The sequence below is a fragment of the Arachis hypogaea genome, chromosome 8, assembly GCF_003086295.3.
Source record: "Arachis hypogaea cultivar Tifrunner chromosome 8, arahy.Tifrunner.gnm2.J5K5, whole genome shotgun sequence".
Classification (NCBI taxonomy): domain Eukaryota; kingdom Viridiplantae; phylum Streptophyta; class Magnoliopsida; order Fabales; family Fabaceae; genus Arachis; species Arachis hypogaea.
Window position 1 is genome coordinate 34,856,776 of NC_092043.1, and position 23,676 is coordinate 34,880,451.

Sequence of the window (23,676 nt, forward strand, 5' to 3'; positions counted from 1 at the left end):
CTCAAACATAATTTATAAATAAATTTTTTTACATGAGATATTCAAATATAAAATTATTTTTATTTTTATAAAAAAATTTTTAAAAAAGTATCATTTAAAATATTTTTTTTTGAGAATGACATCCAAACAAGTCCTAAAAAAATATTTTTTTTACATATAAAATTATTTTATATTTAGATAGACTTTTTAAAAAGAATTTTTAAGTATTATAAACGTCTTTTGTTTCTGTTTTTTCTTTAAGTAATGTATTGTTAGATTTAAAAAAAAAACAAATAATTTACTTTTTTTAATAAAAATACTTTTTTTAAAAGACGTATCCAAATAAGTTTTAAATTAAATAAAAGTACTTTATTTTTAAAAAAAAAAAAAACACTTTTTTCACTCAAAAAAGCCAATCCAAACTAACACTTACTCTACTTGCAGGTATCAGATTTTTTTACAAATACGTTCCACCACCATATGATCATCGTTTGGAAGCTTTTTTTTTAGGGACTTGGATATGGGTGGGTAAAAACCCAACCCACGCCCAAAGAACCAATAAGAGAAGAGGGACCTAATTCAATTGAATGGGTTTCCCACCCATCAACTAATACACTAAATCCTTCTTCCATTAACACCATATGTAACATAGGATGGAGAAAGCACATATGCTCTACCCTTCTTCTCAAATGAGCACTCTTCTATGTCACATCTCGTCACCTTCCTATATTGGTATTCTCTCTCTCGATTGATGAAGCTTTTCTGTTCTGAACGATCAATATCCTTACTTCTCTCAAAATTTCCATCGCTTTTAGGCAACGCGCTGTTGAGTCTCTTTTTCTCTTAGGTTACCGCCTTTTCTTCTTCGCACCTCCGGTTCATGGATGCTGAAATTTCGTGCAACTTCCACAGTTTGTAAGATGCTTTGATTCACTTTACGTGATTTGCGTTTCTGCCGGAGTCAGAGATTCCTCCTCAATGACAATTCTTCTAACTGCATCTCGAGGACACACACACCCCACATGGGATTGAGGCTGCTCAAGCTTGTCAAATTCGCTATCGTGTGAGCCAGTTGATTGCCTTCTCTTGGTACCCAGATAAATCCGTAATTAACGTTCTCTTGTTGAAGCTCCCATATATCTTTAAGTACTGGTAAAAAAATTTCAATTTATGTTTTTGACTTTATTGCTTGAATAATTAATTGGCTGTCTGACTCAATCAAAACTTTCTCCAATTACACATTTTTTATTAAAACCATTGCATTTCTTATTGCCAGAGCTTCTGCTGCCAAACTTGATGCTACTTTTAGTTTATTTGTGGCTCCTATGAGTACCTTACCATGATGATCTCTGATCATTGCTGTGGTAGCTCCACTTCTTTAATTTCCAGAAAAAGCTGCATCAATATTTACCTTTAAGCAACCATACGGAGGAGGTCTCCAAATAATGTTGTGAACTCTGCTTCTTTTGGCTGTTTGATTATTGTGATGATTTTTTTCTGTATTTTCATAGAACTCTTTCTCTAAGATCTTAGCTCTAGCTATTGTAATTCTTAGATTTGGTTTAATATTCTGGTGGACCTTTTTAGATTCCTATTTTTTTCAAATCTCCCAAATTAAGAAAGCTACCTTACTAATGATCCTGTTATGGTGCTCTACTCCTGTATCTTTAATTCTCTTTATAATGTTTAGTAGTCAGTTTTTAAAAGTTGTAACTGTCTATTTAGTTGGACAGTATTGGATTTGTGAACTAAACCATGCTACTCTTATCTATTGGCATAGAAGTAATGCATGTTCTGTAATCTCCATCTCTTGCACATAAATTAGACAGTAAAAATTGTTAGTAACTCATTTTTTCTCAAATTATCATAAACTGGAATAATATTGTGCGATGCTTTTCAAAGAAATATTTTAATTTTATGTGGAACTCAAAATCTCTAAATTTTTTTATAGCTCTTTTCCGTTCTTGCTTATTGATGGTTGATCTGAATCTTATTGTTGACTACCCATTTTAGCTACATGATATCCGGACTTCACTTAGTACTTGCCATTTCTACAATATGGCCAAATTAAGGTGTCTTCTCTTCTTAATATGCTTACAGGAGTTTTTACTATTCTCTCAAAGCTCTCTTGATCAAACGTGGCTCTTATTTTTCGAAAATTCCGGCCTTTTCCTCTTTTAACAACTGTTTAATTTTGTTAATCTCTAAATTTTGCTGTCCGTGCAGGCTGATATTATCTATAGCTCAATTATTCTCTCAAATTCTTACTTTTTTCTATTTTCAATGCTCCACTTTCCTTTCTTTAGAATTAAATTTCTTTCTTGCAATATATTCTTCTATGTGCAAGATTCTCCTTTTTTTTTATCTTTGGCCTCTCAAAATTCACAATTCGAAAAGTATAAAGTCTTTAGCATTCTAACCCAAATAGTCTCAGGATTCTCTAATAATCTCCATGCTTGTTTAGTTAGGTGTGCTATATTTTGAATATGAAAATCTTTGAACCTAATACCTCTATTTTTTTTTTACTTCCACTGATGTTTTTCTAACTCTTCCAATGAATTCTTTTTTGTTTTCCACTCGAAGCCTACCAAAATCTTGCCACTTTACCACTTAGCCTATGACAAAAATCTTTTAGAAACTTCTCTATGTTTATAGCATACATTAGTATGGCTTAAACTACTGCTTTGATGATTACATCTTTCCTTGTTTGATTGAGCAACTTCTCCTTTCATCCCTCAAATTTTTTCATAATTCTCTCTTCCATCTATGTAATAGCTATATTTTTTTATCTCCTCCAATGTGCAAGGCGGCCAAGATATTTTTTTGGATTGTTCCATGATGCCATATTTAAAATTTCTTCAATATTAACTCTTTTTTAATAAGGATCTGATTATCGAAGTTCTGCCTGACTTTTTTAAATTGATCATTTGTCCTGAGATCTCTATATACATGCTTAAAATAGATATAATCTGATACACCTCTTTCTCATTTGCTTCTGAAAAGATAATACACTCATCTGCAAAAAGAATGTGAGATATGACCGGGACTGTTGGGGCAATTCTTAACCTAGAGATTCTCTTTTCTCTTGACGTCTTTTCCATTAATATAGTAAAGACCTTAGCTGCTATGATAAATAAGTATGGGGAGAGAAAATTTTTTTACCTAAGACTTCTTTGTAGCTTGATTTTTCTGAATAAATTGTCATTTATCTTAATTCTATAATTTGCACTCTTAACACATTCCATGATCAACTTGACCCAGCTTTCTTAAAAATCAAATGCTTTAAGAGTAGCTTCCAACAAATTTTACTCTAATATATCGTAGGCTTTATTCATGTCAATCTTTATTATTAAGTTCTGAGAACCCCCTTCCTTTCTTGTTTAGCTCATGAAAGACTTCTTATACAATCACAATATTATTCTAAATATGTCTACCTCTAACAAAAGTACTATGAATCAAAGATATGATTTTGTCAATCAATTTTCTTAATCTAAGTACCATAATCCTAAGAATGATCTTGTACAAAAAATTACATAAACTTATAGGTCTAAGGTGGTTAAGACTCTCAGGTTGCTTCACTTTCGGGATGAGAACCAAAGTTGTCTCACTAATCTCCTCTGAAATGGTTTTTTACTGGAAGAAATTCTTCACAACATACCTCTTTATTAATAATATCCCAAATCTTTTGATAAAACAACCTATTAAAGCAATTCGGTTCTAGTGCTTTCAAACTTTCCATGCTAAAGACGACATATTTAATCTTTTTATCTGTTACTCTTTCATTCAGCATGTCATTCGTGTCCTGAGTAACCCTTTTCAGTATATACCTGATACAATCCTCCATGTTTAATCTTCTCTTAGTTGTGAACAACTTTTTATAATGATTAAGAGTGAAATTCATCATCTCTTTTTCACCACTAAATCATTCATCCCTTGATTCTCTCATATTTTTAATACAATTTCTATCTCTCCTTTGGATAGTAGAAGCATGAAAAAAGGTGGTTTTCATATCTATAAATCTCAATCACTTCACTCTAGCTCTTTGTCCCCAAAATATCTCCTCTTGTTTCCAAAGTTGAGTTAGTCTTTCTTTAGTTAAGAGTATTTTCTTTTGTTGTTCTTCTGTAAATACTAAATTCTGTAACTTAATCTTCAGCTTTTTAATTTTTTTTGTCTGCTCCAGAGGGTCCGACGTCCCCGTCGTTGCTTCACGGGATTCCATCTATTCAGATGACCTGTCTGTTATTATGACTCTTATTTATCCTCAGTGTTGTATCTTGTGATGCTGTACTTATTTATGTTATGTATGTTTATCCCCTATTGTAATTTGTGTTACTTCGGTTATGTAACATATAACTATATTTTGTATCACCTCTGTTGAAACTCGCTATGTGTTATTTGTTTCACGTATATTAAATTATGGTTTCTTGAGTAGATTATATCAAGATACGTTTTAACATAATATAAGCTTATACATGAGAAATGAAACACATCGAGCTAATAAGAACGCACGTTAAATACATCACAATACACTACTGAAACATTGATAATCAACAACTTCAAGTACCAAATTAAAACAAGGGAGTCTGAATATTAAAATACAAATAAGATATTAATACACCTAACATGACATCTACTCATCTCCCCCAGTGCGCCTTGCTCCTCCGCCCTGTGGACAACTTCGACGTGTGTGTCCTGATTGCCTACAAAGACCGCATCTCTTCAGCCTGTTCGGGTCAGTCTCGTCCATGGTAGTCTGTATATCCGGGTGGACCTAGGACATTCCTCATTCGCATGCCTCTTGGTGGGGTTCGATATCACTGTCGGACCATCGTACGGTGGCCAAAAGCCCTCATGAATTGTTGTCCGGTTCTTAGCTGGGCATCTGCCTCTCTCCCCTTACGAATGAATAGCTCTACCAACCTCCCATAAGTCGCCTTCACGAGCGAGCACACCGGAAGATTCCTGACCCCCTTCAGGAATTATTTGTCATCATGTGCCCGAATCTCCTACCCTCATCCCGATGCTGAGTCCACAATGAATACTCAATCCTGTTCACCCACTCACACATGGCAGGGTCTTCAGACCGCAGTATATCAAACCAGTAATCAAATTCCACCTCCGTCTTTGCATAAGCTGCATTCATAAGAAGCCTCCTTGCATCCTTTCCCTTGAATGTGAGGGCAAAATTTGCTGTCACATGTCGAATACAGAATGCACGGTATGCAGCAGGTGGTACCATCCTCCGTCGGGAGCCTCAAGTGCAGCCTTGATCTCATTGTGCCTATTTGATAAAACCAGGAGACCCGATTGCAGGGTCACGTGCTGACGAAGATGGAAAAGAAAGAACGCCCAGGACTCCGCATTCTCACCCTCCACGAGTGCAAATGCAACAGGCAGGATGTTGGAATTCCCGTCCTGTGCAATCGCGACGAGCAACGTTCTCCCATACTTACCATACAAGTTGGTGCCGTTAATACTCACCAACGGTTTACAATGCCGGAATGCCTTAATACATGGTGGAAACGTCCAGAAAAGTTGGTGAAAATATGCTTGCGAGCCATCGACCTGGCCCCCAACTCGAACAGGACTCGTCCTAAGGACTGCAACACTACCAGGCATTGTCAACTGAACTCCTAACACCCACCGCGGCAGCCCGTTGTATGACTCATCCCAATCACCATAGATGTGGGCGATAGCCTTCTGCTTCGCCAACCAGACCCTCATATAAGTCGGCCTGAACCCAAAGTGTGCCGCCGTCGCATTCAGAAGCACCTTGATGCTGATAGATGCATCAGCTCTAACCATTGGCATGATGAATGCCGAGATCACATGATTATCCAGACTCCTGTGGTCGCTAGAGATGGACGTCGCAAGACACGTATGAGGTCCGTTGTACCGTTTTACCTCTCAAATACTCTTGCGCTGCCAGAGACTTAGCCTAATCAACCATGTGCACCCATTCCCAAACTCATAACACTTTTCTACATACTGGCGATAGTCAGACTCCACCACTTTGTACTATATCCCGCATCGGATGCTATATGTCTTCACACTTAACACGACCTCATCTTTATCCTGAAACTGCTAACCAACCTGAAACTCTGTGAGACCACCAGACCCCTGGGAATCTCTAGCACCAAATCCAGTAGGCTCCCCAAGAACCCCCTCCTGTCTCATGGCATCCAAGTCCAAGATGAAAAGTGCGGAGGGTACTACTGTGTCCCAAAGCTAGAACCACCTCCAGCCCCAGCTAGATTACTCGCTGCAATCTCATCGCCACTGTCATCACCAATGATATATGGCTCCACATCATCATCGTCAACATCATCCAGCAATGCATCGTCCAGACCAGCCAGTGCCGCACACTGTAAAAAAGTCGACACCCTATCCACGATACCAAGCTCTCCGCCTCCACTACAGTTGAGATGAATAGCGAACGACGACGAGGCGACAGGTTCGTCCGGAGATTCATTCATTGGGACGGATGAAGATGCACCAACATGTCTGGAGCTAGAACCGGCTACCGTGCCTAAAGTGTGGGTATTTCGGTTCGAACCCCCCGAGCTAGATACCGCATCAACCAACTTCGCCAAAAACTCAGGTGTTCTAACCTCGGAAAGCTGCCGACGATAATGAAATAGGACCTGCAAGTCCTCATCACTCCCTATCGTGAAACAATCATACTTCACGATTTCTTACATCACTGAGATTGGGATGCGATAGAATAACTTCTGAACCCGTTTCACGCCTTGCACTCCAAGTTTCTGTAGTATAGAATTCACAAAGTCATCATAGCTCGTCATAGGCCTCATAAAAATACTGAGAGGATCCTTATCAGTGAACTTTACACCAGATCATGTTTTCCTCTAAATCGATCCTCTATGATGAACCAACACTACAAAACTCTCCTCACTAGCCATTTTCTGACTCTAATAAGATCAATTCACGTTCACACCATATTTATACGCGTCTGGCCCTGTATAATTCGAAACAGTATATTTCGAATTATACCTTGAGTAATTCGAATCACCCCAATTCATACATTGGATTACGTGTGTGTAATTCGAATCACCCTGATTCGAGTTAGTATGTGTGTGTAATTCGAATCAGTTTGATTCGAATTAGTGGATGTGTGCGTGTGTGTAATTCGAATCAGACTTATTCGAATTACATTGAGAAAGGAGTTCGAATTACCCTAATTCGAACTACATAAAAATATCACTCTAGTTGATTCATGAACTAATTTTACATTTAATTGATTGGTATACTTTTATTCACTCATTGACTTATCAGGGTGAATTACCCTATATATATATATATGAAATAACGGTCACATAACCGTATAACTAATAATTTATTATATTAAATAATTATATTTTTATTTAATTAATAATTTATATTAATTATTTAATAATTAATTATATTAAATTATAATTAATATACATAATTATATTAAATTATAATTAATATGCGTAATTATATTAAATTATATTAAATAATATTTATATTGTTATATTAAATTATAATTAATTAAATTTATTTGCATAAAAAATAAATTTAATTTTTTGCATATTACAAAATATTTTTTCGGGGAGTTGTTTATTTTTATTTATAAAATTTAAAATGTTAACTACATTATAAAACTAGTCGCTAAAAAATTATTGGTTAAAAATTAGCCGTTATTATGTTAATAAATTAATATTTTATTACTCTATATATATTACTTGCATACACTTTTATTCTCACACTTTCTTCTACTCTTTTTCATCTTCTTTCCAATTTACGAAATTAAAGTTCTTCTGAGATTATTTTTTGTTCGAAAAAATGGATCCAAATCAACTCAACTCTTTTTTCAATTACTTACAAAACTTTTCTCAAACTCCAAATACCCAACAATCTCAAACTTCAAACTCTCACATTCCAAATCAAAATTTCACACTACTAAATAAATTTTAAAATCCAAATCAACAAAATATTCCTAATTTCAATTTTCAAACTCCTTATAATAATCAATTTCCTATATTCCAACCACATAATCAAAATCCACAAACATCACATTTTTTATTTTCATCCATATTTAACTCCTTATAAAAAAATGTTGCTCCAACATCCTTGCCATTTCTAACTCAATTCAGTGCATCGAGACATGACTTATCTGGTATTGGTGGTTCTTCTAACCCATCCCTTCAGATTCCGATACAATCTAGTCTAAATTCACAGATGGTATTTATCGTGAATGAGTCACATTTGTCAAATCAATCTCAAAGCTACAAGGGGAGGAACGTCAGTTATTTACACAATACCAAGAAGGGCAAAGAAAATATGTGAAGCGAGCATTCGAAGTGTTGCAAGCACGCTTTGCAATTATACGTGGTCCAACGCGCTTTTGGAAAATGAAGAAGCTTGTAAACATAATGAGAGCTTGTATTATATTGCATAATATGATTGTTGAGGATGAAAGAGACATTTACGCAGGAAATTTTTCTCAAGACTTAGAGTATGACGATATCGAAAACGACTTATCACAACCTCAGCTGGAAAAGGAAGATTTTGCACCGTACCATCAATTTTTCTAAAGAAATGCCTAACTTCAAAATAGACAGTAACATAGACAGCTTAAAAAGGACTTAGTTAAATACATATGGCAATTTCACAATGTTTGTCGTCAATTATAGAACTTAACTATGTTTTTCTTTATATTAAGTAATTTTATAAATTAATGTAATCTCGAATTATATATTGTGTATTATTATTATATATAAATTATTTTTAATATTAATATTATTAAAAAATGGTAACTGCATTAATTTTAATTATTTTAATTAATTAATTAAGTAGAACTACAATAGGAATTAAAGTTAGTTCCTCCTAAAAAAGAAGAGAGATACTTTGAGTTTTTATTTACTATTTATGACGTAAAAGTTGATGTGGAGTTACCTTTTATGACACGTGGGTCATAAATAAAAATTGTGATGAGTTCTCTTCTCAATATGGTCTAATGGTGTTGCCTTATTAACCCATCCCTGTTGAATACCTAGGCTTTTCTGGGTGCCAACATGCCATAGACATAGGTCTTTTACATTCTTTCTTCCCATGTTCGATTATACCACAGTTCAAGCAATAAGTGTCCTGGATTCTCTCATATTTGAAGTTGATCCGGAATCCAGTTGGAATAGGTCTAGTTATGTCAATGGCCACCTTAACTGGTAAGAAGGGACGTTCCAGCACAAAGTTTCTCCTTGGGTTCTTTGTCTCAGCCACAATGCCTATATTGGTTGCAGTGTTGATATTCAAATAGTTGTGTGGGAGCCCATGTATCTGAACCCAGAGTTTCATCACCTCCACCACAGACTCTCTCTTCGTCCATTTGTCCTTGAAACTGATCAAGACCTTATTCCTGCCTACCTCAGATATTGCAACCCCAAATCCCCAGAATAGCATTTTTGCTTGCTCTAGTATCTTACCAACTATATTGCTTGCAGGTTTTGATTAATGGTGATAGTCCTTCCTTCAATGCCATGATTGCCCTCTCTGTGCTTGAAAGGTTGTTTCTCTGATCCTGGTGTAAGCTCACGTAACTGAAGACTGCAGAATATGTCTTGAATGTTATGCGAGTGTGGTTGTTTAGGCTTTTTGGGTTATAACTCTTGTTTTGAGATGGAAACGAACCTATTGTTTGAATACACTCTCCTACCAGACAGAGGTTACTCTCCGACGTGAGAGATAGCTTAGTTTAGCTACAAACACTTCCACCGTTTGGAAGCTTTTTTTCATCTGTCCAAGGTAAACACCATGGAACACCCTGTGATCATTTTTATTGGTTATGACAGAGTATTTCGTAAAAGGTTTATTGAAGCCCAATATTACGTTTTTGTTTAGACAAGCATTTTACTTTTAAATGGGCTATAAGCCTATAAGGCCTTCATGGTTCTCCCCGTTGTTGTGACATGAATTGATCTAAATGTTGCCCAAAGAAAACTCGGAAACTCGATCTTACTCACCACGAAATTATTTCATTTATGTGACTACAATATACGTCAAACGTCAGGTATTATATTCACAGCATTTTACTATCTAACCGAATGAGTCAAATGGTATCTTCAATAAAAACAGACAAGCATCTTCAAATAACATTTTTGATGCAGTGATTTAAACATACTACAACCCCAGAATACCCTATCCTACTCTTAGAATGAAACAGTTAGAAGGGCAAATAAATATCCAAGCAAGAGATGTCTCATTTATGCTAAACATTTCAAATCCTCCAAAAGTATATAATATGAATACTCAATATAAACATAAGTCAATAAAAAAAAAAGAGGACATTCACATTCTATATATAACTTAAACTACCCTATTTAGATGTTCTCATTTGAATGGCCTAATTAATTAAGAACAGGGGAAAAAGAAGGAATAAAAGTGTTGCTGCTAGGAACTAGGAAAAGGTCTAGTAACATAAGTTCTTATTGTATGAAAATTGAATCTTCGCTGCAATACTGCATGCTCAACAATATATATATATAAGGGATAAAAATGTGGTATATTCAGAGAAGCTCCCATTCAGGTTCAGAGACATCAGGAAGCTGTGAATTTTTGTGATCCTTAACTGAGCTTGGACATGAATTCTTCACAACGTCCTCCTCTTCATCATTGTTTCCATGCCATATCACAAGCTCCTTATACTCTTGCTTCCTTGCAGACTTCTTGGATAACGAGAAGGGTTGCCGCCTCTTTTTCTTCAGACATTAAAGAAACAAGGATACTCCTGTTAGAGATGAACATCCACCAACAAAATAAAAAGAAAGGTTTGAGGTGTGTGAGCGTGCGTCTGCATGCATGTACCTTATTATTCTCTAGATTACCACCAGTCTTGGGAGCTAATTGAAGTTCATCTCTGGTCACCATAATACAAGTTTCATCAAGATTCTGCTCATCATCTTGTTGCACGGTATCAATCATTGTTGCATCTGAACTCCATGCTTCTGGAATTTCTTAAATAATGTTAAAGGAATCGGTTACCAACATACCAAATTTTGTTATCATGGTTTCAAGAAAGAGACCGAAGAAAAAGGTTTGTGTGATAAACTGCGTTAAGTATTTTCAAACAACAGGTAATAATAAACAAACCAAGGAAGTATTTCGTAATGATTTGAATTTGAAAAACCTAAACTCGTACTATTGAACGAAACAAATTCATACCTGGATGAGATACAACAACAGTGTCATGAGAATACTCATCTGACTCTATTGCTCTGATCATAGAGAACCCTGCCAGGTAAGTAAAATATAGCCATCATCAGAAGTTTTATGTTACCGATAAAAAGGATACAAATATATTCAACAAACACTTAGGTCCTGTTTGGTAACTATTTCAAGCAGTCTCAAATACTTACCATCTGAGTCTCCGAATAGGACACTGGAGGAAGAACAACCCATGTTCATCTCTTTCTTTTCAGCTGGCTTAACTAATGCCGGAGCATTGTAGATCTGTTCAGTACTTGAACTTTCAATTTCATCGCAGCACAGTGCATCAGAAGCAGGACTTTTTACTTCAGAAGAAGCCAGATTTGAAAAATTAACTTCATGATTTTGTTTTTCATTTGAGAGCTCACATGCTTGAGATGTGCTGCATCTGCCTCTATCTGATGCTAAGGAAGTGATTTCACTGGCTGCATTGGTCGAAGGCATCTTACTTTGTTGATTTTCATCACCACCAAGGTTTGATTTTATATATGAATTACCAACTTGAACAAAATCACCAGCATCCGACTCGAACAAAGCATTGGCATCACAAGATTCATCACATATTGCAGCAATATCAACATCAAAATTGATCCTTGAATCCTCTGCTGTCTCCTTGGCATCTACCTTTACGGTTATTTTCTCGGAACCTTGAGATGTCATCTCCAAGGAACTGTCATCAGTATGATGATCTATCAGCAATTCAGACACAGCCTTTTCATCCAAATCACACAAAGATAGAGGAAGTAAATCTTTCATGACACCAGCATAAATTTTTTTAACATTTTCCCCAACAGTCTGCATCTGATCCTCCATGTATTTAACAGTATCCTGTCATCAACAAACAAGGGGGGGGGGGGGGGGGAAGATTTATAGTGCAAATCAATTCATACCACATAACTATCATTATCAAGAATTGTTCAACCAGAATAATCTTACTGAATAGATATCATAAATAAGAAGTAATTCAGAAAAGGTTTTATCATAGATTGCCATAAAAGGATACATTCATGATCCAACTCTCAATGCATGTGATAATGATACTTAATAAAAGGATTGTGACAAACGCATACCTGAAGCATCATCTCTTCCATCTCGAGGCACATATTCTCAAACTTTTGGTACACGTTTCCAACCCATGCTATGCCTTTTACATCCATAGCCATCACAGTATGTAACTATGTTTCTACTTGATTATCTGCAAGAGAATTTATGAGGCTGTAGTTTCATAGGCCTAATGTACATTGATTCATGAATGCTATTATTAACAAGAAATTAAATGGATTGGAGATGAAGTTATAGGCTAAGAAACCTTAATAAGCAACAATCAGCATTAAACAAGTTGTTACCTAATAATGCCAAACTCAACCCCACTTCTCAGAGTCCCATTCCCATTCCCCAACTACAACAAACAGAACCATAATTTCATCTTCTAAACCACAAAACATCCTTCAGGACACTGTTTACTTACTTCTCATAATGCTCCAATTTTAACCATATTATCCTAAAAGGAAAAGAGTAATTTTTTTAAAAACCCTCAACATGCAACCTCCAGGTTAACCTTGATCAGAGCACAACTTGACCTAAACTCAAATTAAATTAAAGCAATAGAGGAAACAAAACAATCCAATATGTAAACAATTAAAAGAAAAAAACAACCTTGCAATCATAAAGCACAACGCAATCGGAATACTACTCCAATAAAATTAAAGAGAAAGAGGGAAAAGAATTTACTTGATTGTTCGAGTTCCAAGACAGAAAGCGGAGAAGAGAATTTAAGAGGAAGAGAAGAAGAGAGAGTGAGGTCAGCACAACACAAGAGAACAAAGAAAGTGAGAACCCTTATGTGAGTGTTTGTGTGGGACCCTCAATTCAATTAAATTCAATTCAATTGAACCCTCATGCCATTATATTTTGACCTGCAATCACTGCATTCTTTTTGTACTGTTCTTTTGTTTTCATTCACTCTTTTTCTGTTACTACTTTCTTTTTTGTTTCTTTCTCTATCTTATTTCGCAAGAGATAGCGTATATATGGATGATTTTAATGATATCTTTTTTTTTAAGAAAGAATATTTACATTTTTTGCTTCTAATAATTCATATATATAATTATTGTAGTTTGGATTAAATCAATTTCAAAAATAAAATTAATATAATTTGTTACGATTTAGATGATATCGAATTGATTTTTGTTTTTTAATATAATCTAAATTTATTCAAAAAATTATGATTTATATTGTATCTATTTAAATTTATTTTTTAATTCAATCCGATTGAAACTATTGTAATTTAGAATTTAGATTAAACTAGTTTCTCATTCAAATTTTAAATTTTATAATTTATAATATAAAATTTTAAATTATTATATGTTTTTAATTGGAATAAACAATTCAAGTCGAATTATATTTAAGGAATTCCATCAAGATTGGGTAGTTTGGATAAAACTTTTAACATACGACCACCACAAAGCATATTGTTGTCCATTAGTCACTACTATTATGCTTTCATTATCAGCAGTTCAGCACCATAGTGTTGTTACAAGTTTGAAGTGGTTTTTTTAGTGAAAAAAATATTTTTATTCAATCTAAAATTTATTTGGATATGTCTTTTAAAAGAAGTAATTTTGTTAAAAAAAATAAATTATCTGTTTTTTCTAAAAACTAACAATATCTTATTTTAAAAAAAATAAAAACAAAAGACATTTTTAATATTTAAATTTTTTTTAAAAAAATCTATTTAAATATAAAATAATTTTTGTCTGTTAAAAAAATACTTGTTTGGACGTCATTAAATCGATAAAAAATATCTTTTTTAATAAAAAAGATTTTTTATTTTTTAGTGTGTTTGGCAAATTTTTAATAGTAAAAGTAAAAGTACTAAAAAAATAAAAAAAATTTAGATGTTACAATTTACATCTTTTTTTTAAAAGATATATTTTCTTAAAAAAATATTTTTTATATAATAAATGAACAAAAAATTACTTTTATCTTATTTTATCCAAACATAATTGATAGATAAAAAGATATTTTTACATGAGATATCCAAACATAAAATCACTTTTACTTTTATAAAAAATCTTTTAAAAAAATATCATTAAAAAAAATCTTTTTTGAACCCAAAGATCTTTTTTAAAAAGATAAAAATAAATACTTTTTTCAAAAGCCAATCCAAACTGTCTCATAGTGTGTGTTTTTTTTTTTTTTTTCAAAGTGAAAAAACTTAATATAGTTCTCTAAAATATAGTGCTTGTCACAATAAACCTCCAAACTTTTTGCAAAGGAGGAGGCTGCCTATATATTTGAATAGACAAAAAAATTTGTTTCCCAATAAAAAAGGTGCCAACAATCAATAATTAATTAATTATGGCTAATAAAGATAAAAAAAATTATAATTGTTGAAATTCATATTTTCTCTTTATAATTGTTGGTTGTTACTAACTCTCTTTAAGTTTCAAATTAACATCACTTTTTTAAATAGATGCTAATAAAGTATGTTGACACTGAATGAAATTTTGTACAACCACTGAAACTAATTTAGTCACCAAAATCTATGAAGACTAAAATGTGAAAACCACAAAAACTTTGAAGAGTCAAAATAGAAGTTTACTGTTTTTCCCCTCAAGGCTTAGTTCTTCTTGTATAATTCATATTATTGATCTTCAATTTGTCCAAGGGAACAAATCAGTAAAGCCATTTACACTCAATCTGATTCATTGATCATAACAGCATTGATGCTATAATAAGAAGCTTAGGATGTACCAAATGCAAATATAGGCATACCAACATTGATAAAAACATAAACTAAGTATGCAACTGAAATAAAGTGACCAAGAAGAAGGAAAATTCTCATAATAGCAGCTCAGTGCACAACTAAAACAACCACCAATTACACATCACGAGTTGACTCACAAAGATAGTTATTGTTGGCTATGAAGAGAGTTTAATCTATCCAAGTTTGGAAGGGCATAATTGAGTCTCCAAGCTGAATCAGCATTCCATGTGTGTCCGAGATGAACATCGAGTGCACCATTTCGTACCGTTTCCTAGTCATCATCACAAACTCAAACTGTGCATTAGGTAGGTTAACCAGCTGCTTGAAAATCGCCAAAATCATCATCCGGTATATCCTGTGTGCTTTGGTCTTCAGCAGAATTCTGATGTGTGTCTTCTGTTTTAAAGGCCTCAACTTCAGAAGTTTTCTCAAGGTTGAGTTTTGGAGGTAAGTTTATCGGTGACTTTTGTATGGTTGCCGCAGGCGAAAGTGGACCCGGAGGAGGCGGTGGTGGTAACTTAATGCTAAGAATAGATTCTGGTTTTCCACCCTTTTCTTCTGAGAAGTTGCTCTGACTCTGCTCGAAAAACTTGGACTTCACACTGCGCCCACTTTTCTGCACATAATAGACGAGAAAATATAGAATCTTAATATCGAGAAGAAGAAAAAAATAATAATAATCATGAAAAAAAGGAACATGTGGATTTCCATACACTATTCTTTAATTGGAGTACAATAGTCTCGCCTTCTTTCAAACTATAATCAACTGAGGAACTTTGCTGATAATGCTGTTCCATCTCTTCTGCAGTTTGCTTTTTGTTCAGATATCTTCAATACAATAGGAAAAGACTTTCTATTTTTCCAACTGTCGATGAAACAGAATGAAGACTTAAATCCTCTATGTTAACATGAATTAAAAATGTGTGTGGAGATTAAACTATGCAAATAGTGATATAGAAGATAAAAATGTTAACTCCAACTTAATCAACATGAAGGATACTTCATATGATCATGCAAGGCAGCTTGGAAATCATAAGCTTCTGTTCTTTCTCGGAATCCTATGCCAATAAAAGCATGCCGGAGTCGTCCATCTGCAAGATTTTCAAGTTGGTAAAATCCAGAATTCGCAGGTTACAAGAAATAGAGAGCAGAAAATGTCCAACTAAAAAGAAAAAAAAAAATGTTACTCAAAAATGTATTTGGTCATACTAAAGAGAAGCAATGCATTAGCAGAAGTGGGGACTGAATTTGATTAAAATTAGATATCATATTGTTAAACAGATAAAGCAGAACAATTGAAGATGATAAAAGTCATTTTATACAGAACTAACTATCAATAGGGAGCTTTAGTTCGGAATTCTGAGGAATTAAACTTTAGAAATGCACTCAAATTAAATTTGACAGGGGAAAAAAATATTTTGCTTCAGGTAAAGGTACTTAATTTGTTCATCAACCATGAAAGTTAGTGACAACTTTCTGCATTTAACTACAGATGCAAAATACACATAAATAAATTACAGTTTAACTATGATTGAATGACCTACTCAAAACACAATATTCTTGAGAATTATTGGTTGAAAAGGAAAACACAGACATACTGACACAATAAAACGATAATAATAAGAGTGTTTAGCCATGTAGGCTATGGTCATCTTATTTTCCAATGCTACAGGGTAAAAAGACAAGACACAGAATGATAGAAATTCTTCTTTTCAGTGACATAGTAATTGATAAAGGCTAGTGCTTCACTGCTTCCCGAAACCTTCATTTTCTAGTGGAAGCAGATCAAACAATTTAACAAACAAGCCAAATTCTTGACAATGACAGCATAAATTTTATGCACAAAACTCAAAAGGTTGATAGAATACAATTGACAGCAAGATAAACTTTCATCTGATTCTGTTCTGAGAGGAAAACAAACACAATTTAAGAAACAGGTCATGACTAACATATGGATGAACTTAATTTTCGGAACTAAACCAAACAACTTCTCAATTTTTTTTGTCCTATTTCCTTCCTTCACAAGTCTCTGGCTAACCCTCACCTCATACCAGTGATACAAGATGAAAGGAAGAAAAGAAGTAAAAAAGCACAATGCAGATGCACCGGCTCACCTATATTCTCTTCTATGCGAAGAACAAAATATCTGCAGAATATAAGTAAAAATATTAAGCATTTGGATATACAAACTGTATAATAACAAATTAACAAGCAAAAGCTATCAACAGTCTAAAAAATGACCTGCTGCTGTCAATAACTGGTTCCACAGGATGCGGCTCTCCTTTTCTTAAAAATGCTCGAGCATATAATTCACCTAGTTAAATATATTTCATTGTAGTAATAAAAAAATACAAAAGTAATTTAATTGTATGATGAAATTAAAGCATATTTAATATGATCTTACCTGTTTTCTTATCTTCAAGTCTAATGATGCATTCTTCTCCTTTGCTTACAACCTTCAATATCCCTTCCCAAGCCCATTTATTGACATCCCATTCATCAGCCCTGAAATGAACTTCCCAATCTAAATTTTCAAACTTGGAAGCAGCAAAATAAAAAACATCACAAATCCACGACCACCAAGTGGAAATGTTGAAGATCAATCACTTCCCATAAAACAAAGTTCACAAAAGGGGTTGAAAGATACAAACAAAATTACAAGGCAAATACTCTAATTAATCAAAGACCTTAAAAAGGTTGGCATCCTAACAATGCTAGAATAAATGTACATTTGATAATTTTAAACATCATGAAAAATATAGTAAACTAGTCAGATCAGTAGCCATAATTTGAAATTGATCAAAAACCTGTAAGAAGATGCTGTCTTTCTTGGAGGTATCTGCACAAATAGTACAAAGAAAGCATTAGCTTCATGCCACAAAGTTTTCAAATTCCAAACCATTATCTGATAATTAACACAGCAAATTCAAGTAACAAAAATCTAAAGAAACTCAACCAATGCCACCAAATTTCTCAGGAAGAACACAGGTATCAAACTTGATAATCGGCACCCTCACTCAATGGCAAAATTGAATATCACAGCCAAATCATCAAAACCAAACTTTTCCAAAACTCCACCAAAATAAATTACAAGAATTGATCAAATTTCACTGATTCACTTCAAACGCAGATCAAAGACTCACTATGTAGACGTAGCACTCAGAGACTTGAAACAGAACGAGCTCAACGGGCTCTGTATCTTCGCCTTCTCCACCACTATTCTGAATGTGGGGTTCCTTCCCTTCACTCTCCATGATTCAGAAACGCATAAAAGATTGTAACTTTGATGGAACAGGATTCAGGAGCTGAAGAAACTCGATCTGGGTCTGAATGGGAGCACGATTGCGAAAAGTTTTTATTTTTGTTTTATTTGCTTCCCTCTGAAATTTGGGTAAGAGAGAGAAAGGACTGAGAAGAAGGTTTTTGTTTCTGGTTCGTTCTCTTTGGGGGAGACGACGAAGCACCGCAGCAGTTCTGCATCAGAGCGATTATCACCGTCTGATTCGAATACTTTTGTTTATCGGACGGTGGTTAGTATAGTGTTAGGTGGGTCCATCGATTTGGAGTTTTTGGACTGTCATTGCTTTGGTTTCAAGTCAAAAAGAAATTAAAAAAAGAAAGTCAGAAATATAAATGGCAATATTAACTTATTGGTATTAAGTAATTAGGTAGTACCATAAATAATAAGGATAATAATATAGGAAAATGTGAGTCATAATTTATTATTTTTTATTATTTAATTATTAATTTAGTTTATTTAATCTAATTTTTTTAATTTATTAATTTAATAATATATTTTATTTTTATTTTTAAATATTAATAACTAATTAATAATAAAAATAATAAATTACAATAATTTTCTAATATTTTTTAATAATTAATATAGATGAAATAAAAGAAGAATATACCATAATAAATTGAAATTCTTACAATCTTACTTCTTATATTATGACAGGCATAACAATATTTGAGGTAGTGCAATACTCATTTTAAATATACAAATCTAAAATAAAGTTAGAAATTGTATAAGGATGACCTTGGAGGCTTGGAGGATTTGATAAGATGGATTGGAAACTCGTTGGTCTTGGCAGATAATCTGATCGAACTTTAAGAATAACAGAGAGTGATATCTACAAAAACACTCCAATGCTTAAGTAAAAATATTAATGAAATAGAGTTTGAGTGTTAGGTAGAATTAGATCGTACTTGAAAAAGTAAAAGACTCCCCTTCTATAGTATTGTGAGTTATCTTATCTTGTAGGGAGGGCCCACCTCTTAGCATTTAAAAGGTGGTTAGGTGTAAAAAAATTTTCGGATGGTTAAGATAATGGGGGGTGCTTGCACTAAGTCACATTTAGGCCTGTTAGGATTCCGGATTCTAGGCCCGGAACAGTTGCCCTCGGAGTGAGAGAACATGCTTGCTTGGTTTCGTCGCTGGCGTTGGTGAGGTTGAGTCCCCACCGACTCGATGGGTCGTGATTCCGTGGTTAGAGTGCAGGGTTGCATATGTCCATTACGCTTCTCAATGATGAGACTTGTCCGTTTGTGTTTTCCGAGGCGTCATAATGACGCGTAATGGGAGAGAGAAGGGTTTTTAATGTTTTTCCATTTTAGCCCATCGTCCTTCCGTATTCTCTTTGGAACGTTGGGGTTTTATTTTTCCTTTTTTATAACTGCCTTCTCCATTTTCTTCTTTGTTTTCCTTTCATCTGTCACTCTTCTCGAAAGTCCTCATTGTTCCCTAGTGCTATACTTCTGGTTGACCACTGTTGCTGTCAGGGATTACAGTGCTACATTCCCATGCACCTGTGTTGTTTGCTGCTCTTCCTTCTTTCTTCTTTTTAGAATAAATTGATGTTTTTTTCCCGCTTCTACGCTTAGTGTTTTGTTATTTTGTTTTGCTTTTGTATTCCCTTTGGGGCTTCCTCTGTGCTGTAGTAATAACTAGATGGGGGTGCCATTATTTTAGCGTGGTTTAGAATTTGGTAGATTTTTCATGGGATTGTCTTAGGATTTTATGCTTTATGTGTTTCTAGGTAGTGAGTTGACGGTAGTGTCCCCTTTGGATATAGGTTTGGTTCGACGGAGAGCGGTTTAGAAAAATTCGGGTCCCATCTTTCTGGTCGTGGGTGTACCGGACCGTTACCAAACTTCTAACATGTCGGGTATGCCCTCTAGGTTGGGTGAGGATGACCTCCAGAAGCTTCGGGAGGATGGGGTCATATGTGGAGGCGGCGAGGCGAAACGGCAATATGAGCTTTCGCTTGCCGACGAAAATGAGAGGGTGTGTTACCTCAATCTAAATTCTCCTCGAATTTTCGATTACATGTGGATGCACGAGCCATTGTTCACGAAGGTAAAGGTTCGGTTGCCCTTTTCGGAGTTTACCATGGCTCTACTGAATCGGGTTTCCGTGGCACCAAGCCAATTACATCCGAACACCTGGACCGCTATTCGGACTTTCAAGCTAGTGTGTACCTTCTTGGAGATCTCCGTTCGGTTTGAGGTCTTTCTGTTCTTCTTTTTCTGCACTATTCCTCTTAAGGAGGGGAAGCACCAGAAATGATATATCTCTTTCCGAGCTTAACTGAATCGTCGAATCTTTAGTTTGTTTAAGAATTCGTTTCACGAGTTCAAGGTGGAGTATTTTAAGATCCGCCTATCCGAGGTTATCACACAGTTTGGTTGACCCTAGAGTGGGAGCGCCAAATATCCACTTATTGGAATTTCGGGTCCAAAGCTTCCTATCTGACGAGGATAACCTACGAAGATCTGTTCCCCGAGAACAAGGATATCACCGATGTTTTATTGGTGATATTTGAAGATAGGCCATTGAATCCTCAAAATGTCATGGGGAATCCCAAGGCGGGCAGGTCTTATATTGGTAGGCTCTCTTTTTGAGTTTTTGAGTTTCTGATTTTGATTTCTGACTTCATAACTTATAAATTTTTATGTTTCTCTTGTTTTGTAGTCGAGATGGCTGGCGGGCAGACGACCTTGGCCAGGTTGAAAGCCATCTTCCTTTGTGACTCAAAAAGCGGTGGTGACGGGACTTCACCTTTGACTCTTCACGTTGCCTCTCTTCCCAGCTCCCAGACCATGTCTCAGGAGCTTTTTGCTAAGCAGACTCATGGGAATGACGATCTCCAAGAGAACTTGATTCCTGAGCCTGGTAAGAAGCATAAAAGACCGGTCGAGGGAAGTAACGGGGAGGGGGTGGTAAGGGGGTTACTATGTCCTACGTGATGGATCGCTCCTTTGATGCATCTAGGTTTATTGATCAGCATCTGTTGCTCGTGGACCGAGGACATTTTTAAGGACTGCGATGTTACCAGGCAGGCAAAGTTGGTGTATCGTGTCCTCCTTCATTCTGCTGCCATTGTCCGTAAGGTAGAGTCGATGCTCTCTCAATCCCTTCTTTTGGATAGCAAGCTTCTCCAAGAACAGGTGGATATCAGTTCTCTGAAAGATCAGCTAGAGGCATCTGAAGCCACTAAGTTGAAGGCGGTAAAAGGAAGCAGAAAATACTGGCTTGAAGATTTAGCAATTGGTAGACTGGGAGCTCGAGCTCATGACCTAGTTGGTTAAGGCGCAATGGCAGATTTCCTGGTAGAGGTCACATAAGAAGCACCCGACACACCGAACACACGGTGGAAACTCCACGTTGATGGAGCGTCCAACCAAACGTTCGGAGGGGTTGGGATCATTCTCGAGAACTCGGCATGAGTAGCTTATGAACAGTCAATCAAGTTCGAATTCTCAGTCTCCAACAACCAAGCTAAATACGAAGCATTGATAGGAGGGTTAATCCTAGCCAAAGAGGTCGGAGCATCAAGGATAGAAGTTAGTAGCGACTCTCAGATCGTCACATCTCAAATAAACGGCACTTACCAAACCAGGGACACACTGCTACAAAAATACCTAGAGAAGGTAAAAGAACTATGCAAAAGTTTCGAGGAAGTCATAATCCAGCATGTTCCTAGAGAAAGAAACTCCCGAGCAGACCTCCTCTCTAAGCTAGCGAGCACCAAGCCTGGAACGGGGAACAGGTCTCTAATCCTAGGACTGGCAACCGAACCAGCGATCATCTTATGCTCAACCCGAACGCTGAGCCCCCCTCATGGATAGACCCTATCCTCCGATACTTGAAGCATGGCGAAGCTCCTGAGAATAAGAAAGAAGCATAAGCCATCAGAAGGGAAGCCTCCAAGTATGTGATCATACAAGGACAATTGTACAAGCGAGGGCTCCACCAACCCCTACTCAAATGCCTATGCCCCGACCAGACGGACTACGTCCTAGGCGAAGTCCATGAAGGGTGTTGCGGTCACCATGTTGGAGGAAGGTCACTAGCGAGAAAGATCATCTGGGAAGGGTATTACTGGCCCACAATGATGTCGGATGCCCAGGAATTCGTCAGAAAATGCAAAAAGTGCCAAGAAAACGCCAACTTCCATAAAGTCCCACCTGAAGAACTCAGCCTGATGATGGCGCCCCGACCTTTCGCCCAATGGGGAGTCAACCTCTTAGGGCCATTCCCACCAGGGCCATTTCCACCAGGGCCAGGACAAGTAAAATACTTGATAGTAGCCATAGACTACTACACCAAATGGGTGGAAGCCGAACCACTAGCTAGCATATCTTTAACAAGCTGCCAAAAATTCATGTGGAAGCAAGTGGTCACCAGATTTGGAATCCCAGAATCCGTCATATCAGACAATGGGACACAGTTCACTGACAAGAAGTTCAAAGAATTTCTCTCAGGATCGGGAATCAAGCAAAAGTTCTCCTCAATTGAGCACCCTCAAAGCAATAGCCAGGTAGAGGCAGCCAACTGATAAACCCCATTTGTAAGGTTTATCTTGTGCTTGATTTAGGGGATTTTATAACCTTTTACCCACATTTATTCAATGAAATAGCATGGTTTTGTATATTCTCCTTTAATTGTGCTTAAGAGTGAAAACATACTTTTTAGGACTTAAAATAGCTAAATCTAATTCTCCTTGATTCCATTAGATGCCTTGATATGTTTGTTAAGTGATTTAAGGTTTAGGAGGCAAAGATTGGATCAAGGGAATGAAGAAAGAAGCATGAAAAGTTGGAGAACTCATGAAGAAATGAAAGAACCGGAAAGCTGTCAAGCCGACCTCTTCGCACTTAAACGACCATAACTTGAGCTACAGAGGTCCAAATGATACGGCTTCAGTTGGGTTAGAAAGCTAACATCTGGGGCTTCGAAACGATATAAGATTTGCCATAGTTGCTACACGTATGGTGGCGCGCACGCGCATAGTACGTGCACACGCTGTTGTTGCCACCTGGTTCACTTAAAGCAAAACGTGGCTAGCGAATTCTAAAGCCTTGTGGGCCCAATCCAACTCATTTCTGATGCTATTTAAGCCAAGAATTGAAGAGGAATCAACATACTTTTGACCATTAGTGATAGTTTAGTTTTAGAAGTAGTTTCTAGAGAGAGAAGCTCTCACTTCTCTCTAGGATTAGGATTAGGATTAGGTTTAGTTCTTAGATCTAGAGTTTAATACATCTTCTTCTACTTCTATCTTCTCAATTCCTTGTTGTTACATTCATTCTCCTTCCATTCTTTTGTTGTAATTTCCTTTATGTTGTTCTTGTGTTTTGTTGTAGATCTACTTTTGTTTCTTCTACTCTCTTTCAATTCA

The 23,676-nt window shown here is 35.7% G+C and overlaps 3 protein-coding genes and 1 long non-coding RNA gene across 7 annotated transcripts; 1 reads left to right on the forward strand and 3 right to left on the reverse strand.

Moving 5' to 3' along the window:
- Positions 1-458: 458 nt before the first annotated feature.
- LOC112707184 (uncharacterized) lies at positions 459-1,779 on the forward strand. The gene is made up of 3 exons (XR_011864798.1): positions 459-711; positions 795-1,131; positions 1,256-1,779. It is a non-coding gene; the product is annotated as an uncharacterized lncRNA (long non-coding RNA).
- A 3,175-nt stretch (positions 1,780-4,954) lies between these two features.
- On the reverse strand, positions 4,955-5,787 carry LOC112705296 (uncharacterized). Its single transcript, XM_025756131.1, has 2 exons — positions 5,191-5,787; positions 4,955-5,149 (listed from the first exon to the last, which is right to left on the reverse strand). The coding sequence occupies exons 1-2, from the start codon at positions 5,785-5,787 to the stop codon at positions 4,955-4,957; spliced, it is 792 nt and encodes a 263-aa protein (XP_025611916.1).
- A 4,415-nt stretch (positions 5,788-10,202) lies between these two features.
- On the reverse strand, positions 10,203-13,228 carry LOC112707185 (uncharacterized). Of its 4 annotated transcripts, none has more exons than XM_025758818.3 (6): positions 12,958-13,228; positions 12,297-12,421; positions 11,376-12,054; positions 11,182-11,250; positions 10,825-10,964; positions 10,203-10,718 (listed from the first exon to the last, which is right to left on the reverse strand). In XM_025758818.3, exons 2-6 carry the CDS (start codon positions 12,387-12,389, stop codon positions 10,527-10,529), a joined length of 1,173 nt encoding a protein of 390 aa, XP_025614603.1. In that variant the 5' UTR covers positions 12,390-12,421; positions 12,958-13,228; the 3' UTR covers positions 10,203-10,526. The 4 variants fall into 4 exon arrangements, with proteins under 4 accessions (XP_025614603.1, XP_025614600.1, XP_072057310.1 ...); XM_025758815.3 differs by having other exon boundaries at positions 10,825-10,973; XM_072201209.1 differs by having other exon boundaries at positions 12,883-12,974.
- Positions 13,229-14,916: 1,688 nt separating this feature from the next.
- Positions 14,917-18,665, reverse strand: LOC112707186 (uncharacterized protein At1g03900). Its single transcript, XM_025758819.3, has 8 exons — positions 18,139-18,665; positions 17,803-17,834; positions 17,400-17,500; positions 17,237-17,309; positions 17,110-17,141; positions 15,996-16,086; positions 15,709-15,823; positions 14,917-15,611 (listed from the first exon to the last, which is right to left on the reverse strand). The coding sequence occupies exons 1-8, from the start codon at positions 18,247-18,249 to the stop codon at positions 15,306-15,308; spliced, it is 861 nt and encodes a 286-aa protein (XP_025614604.1). The 5' UTR covers positions 18,250-18,665; the 3' UTR covers positions 14,917-15,305.
- Positions 18,666-23,676: the final 5,011 nt, after the last annotated feature.

Excerpts from the sequence above, each read along its gene's own strand:
- LOC112705296 (XM_025756131.1), bottom strand. The coding sequence starts at position 5,787 with ATGGTTAGAGCTGATGCATCTATCAGCATCAAGGTGCTTCTGAATGCG. Across the intron at positions 5,150-5,190 it reads TGCTGCATACCGTGCATTCT|GGAAAGGATGCAAGGAGGCT; the intron begins GTATTCGACATG and ends CTCACATTCAAG.
- LOC112707185 (XM_025758815.3), bottom strand. The coding sequence starts at position 12,389 with ATGGCTATGGATGTAAAAGGCATAGCATGGGTTGGAAACGTGTACCAA. Across the intron at positions 11,251-11,375 it reads CCTATTCGGAGACTCAGATG|GGTTCTCTATGATCAGAGCA; the intron begins GTAAGTATTTGA and ends CTTACCTGGCAG. Across the intron at positions 10,719-10,824 it reads GTAATCTAGAGAATAATAAG|AAAAAGAGGCGGCAACCCTT; the intron begins GTACATGCATGC and ends TAATGTCTGAAG.
- LOC112707186 (XM_025758819.3), bottom strand. The coding sequence starts at position 18,249 with ATGGAGAGTGAAGGGAAGGAACCCCACATTCAGAATAGTGGTGGAGAA. Across the intron at positions 17,142-17,236 it reads CCAGTTATTGACAGCAGCAG|ATATTTTGTTCTTCGCATAG; the intron begins GTCATTTTTTAG and ends TATATTCTGCAG. Across the intron at positions 15,824-15,995 it reads GCCTTGCATGATCATATGAA|ATATCTGAACAAAAAGCAAA; the intron begins GTATCCTTCATG and ends ATTGTATTGAAG.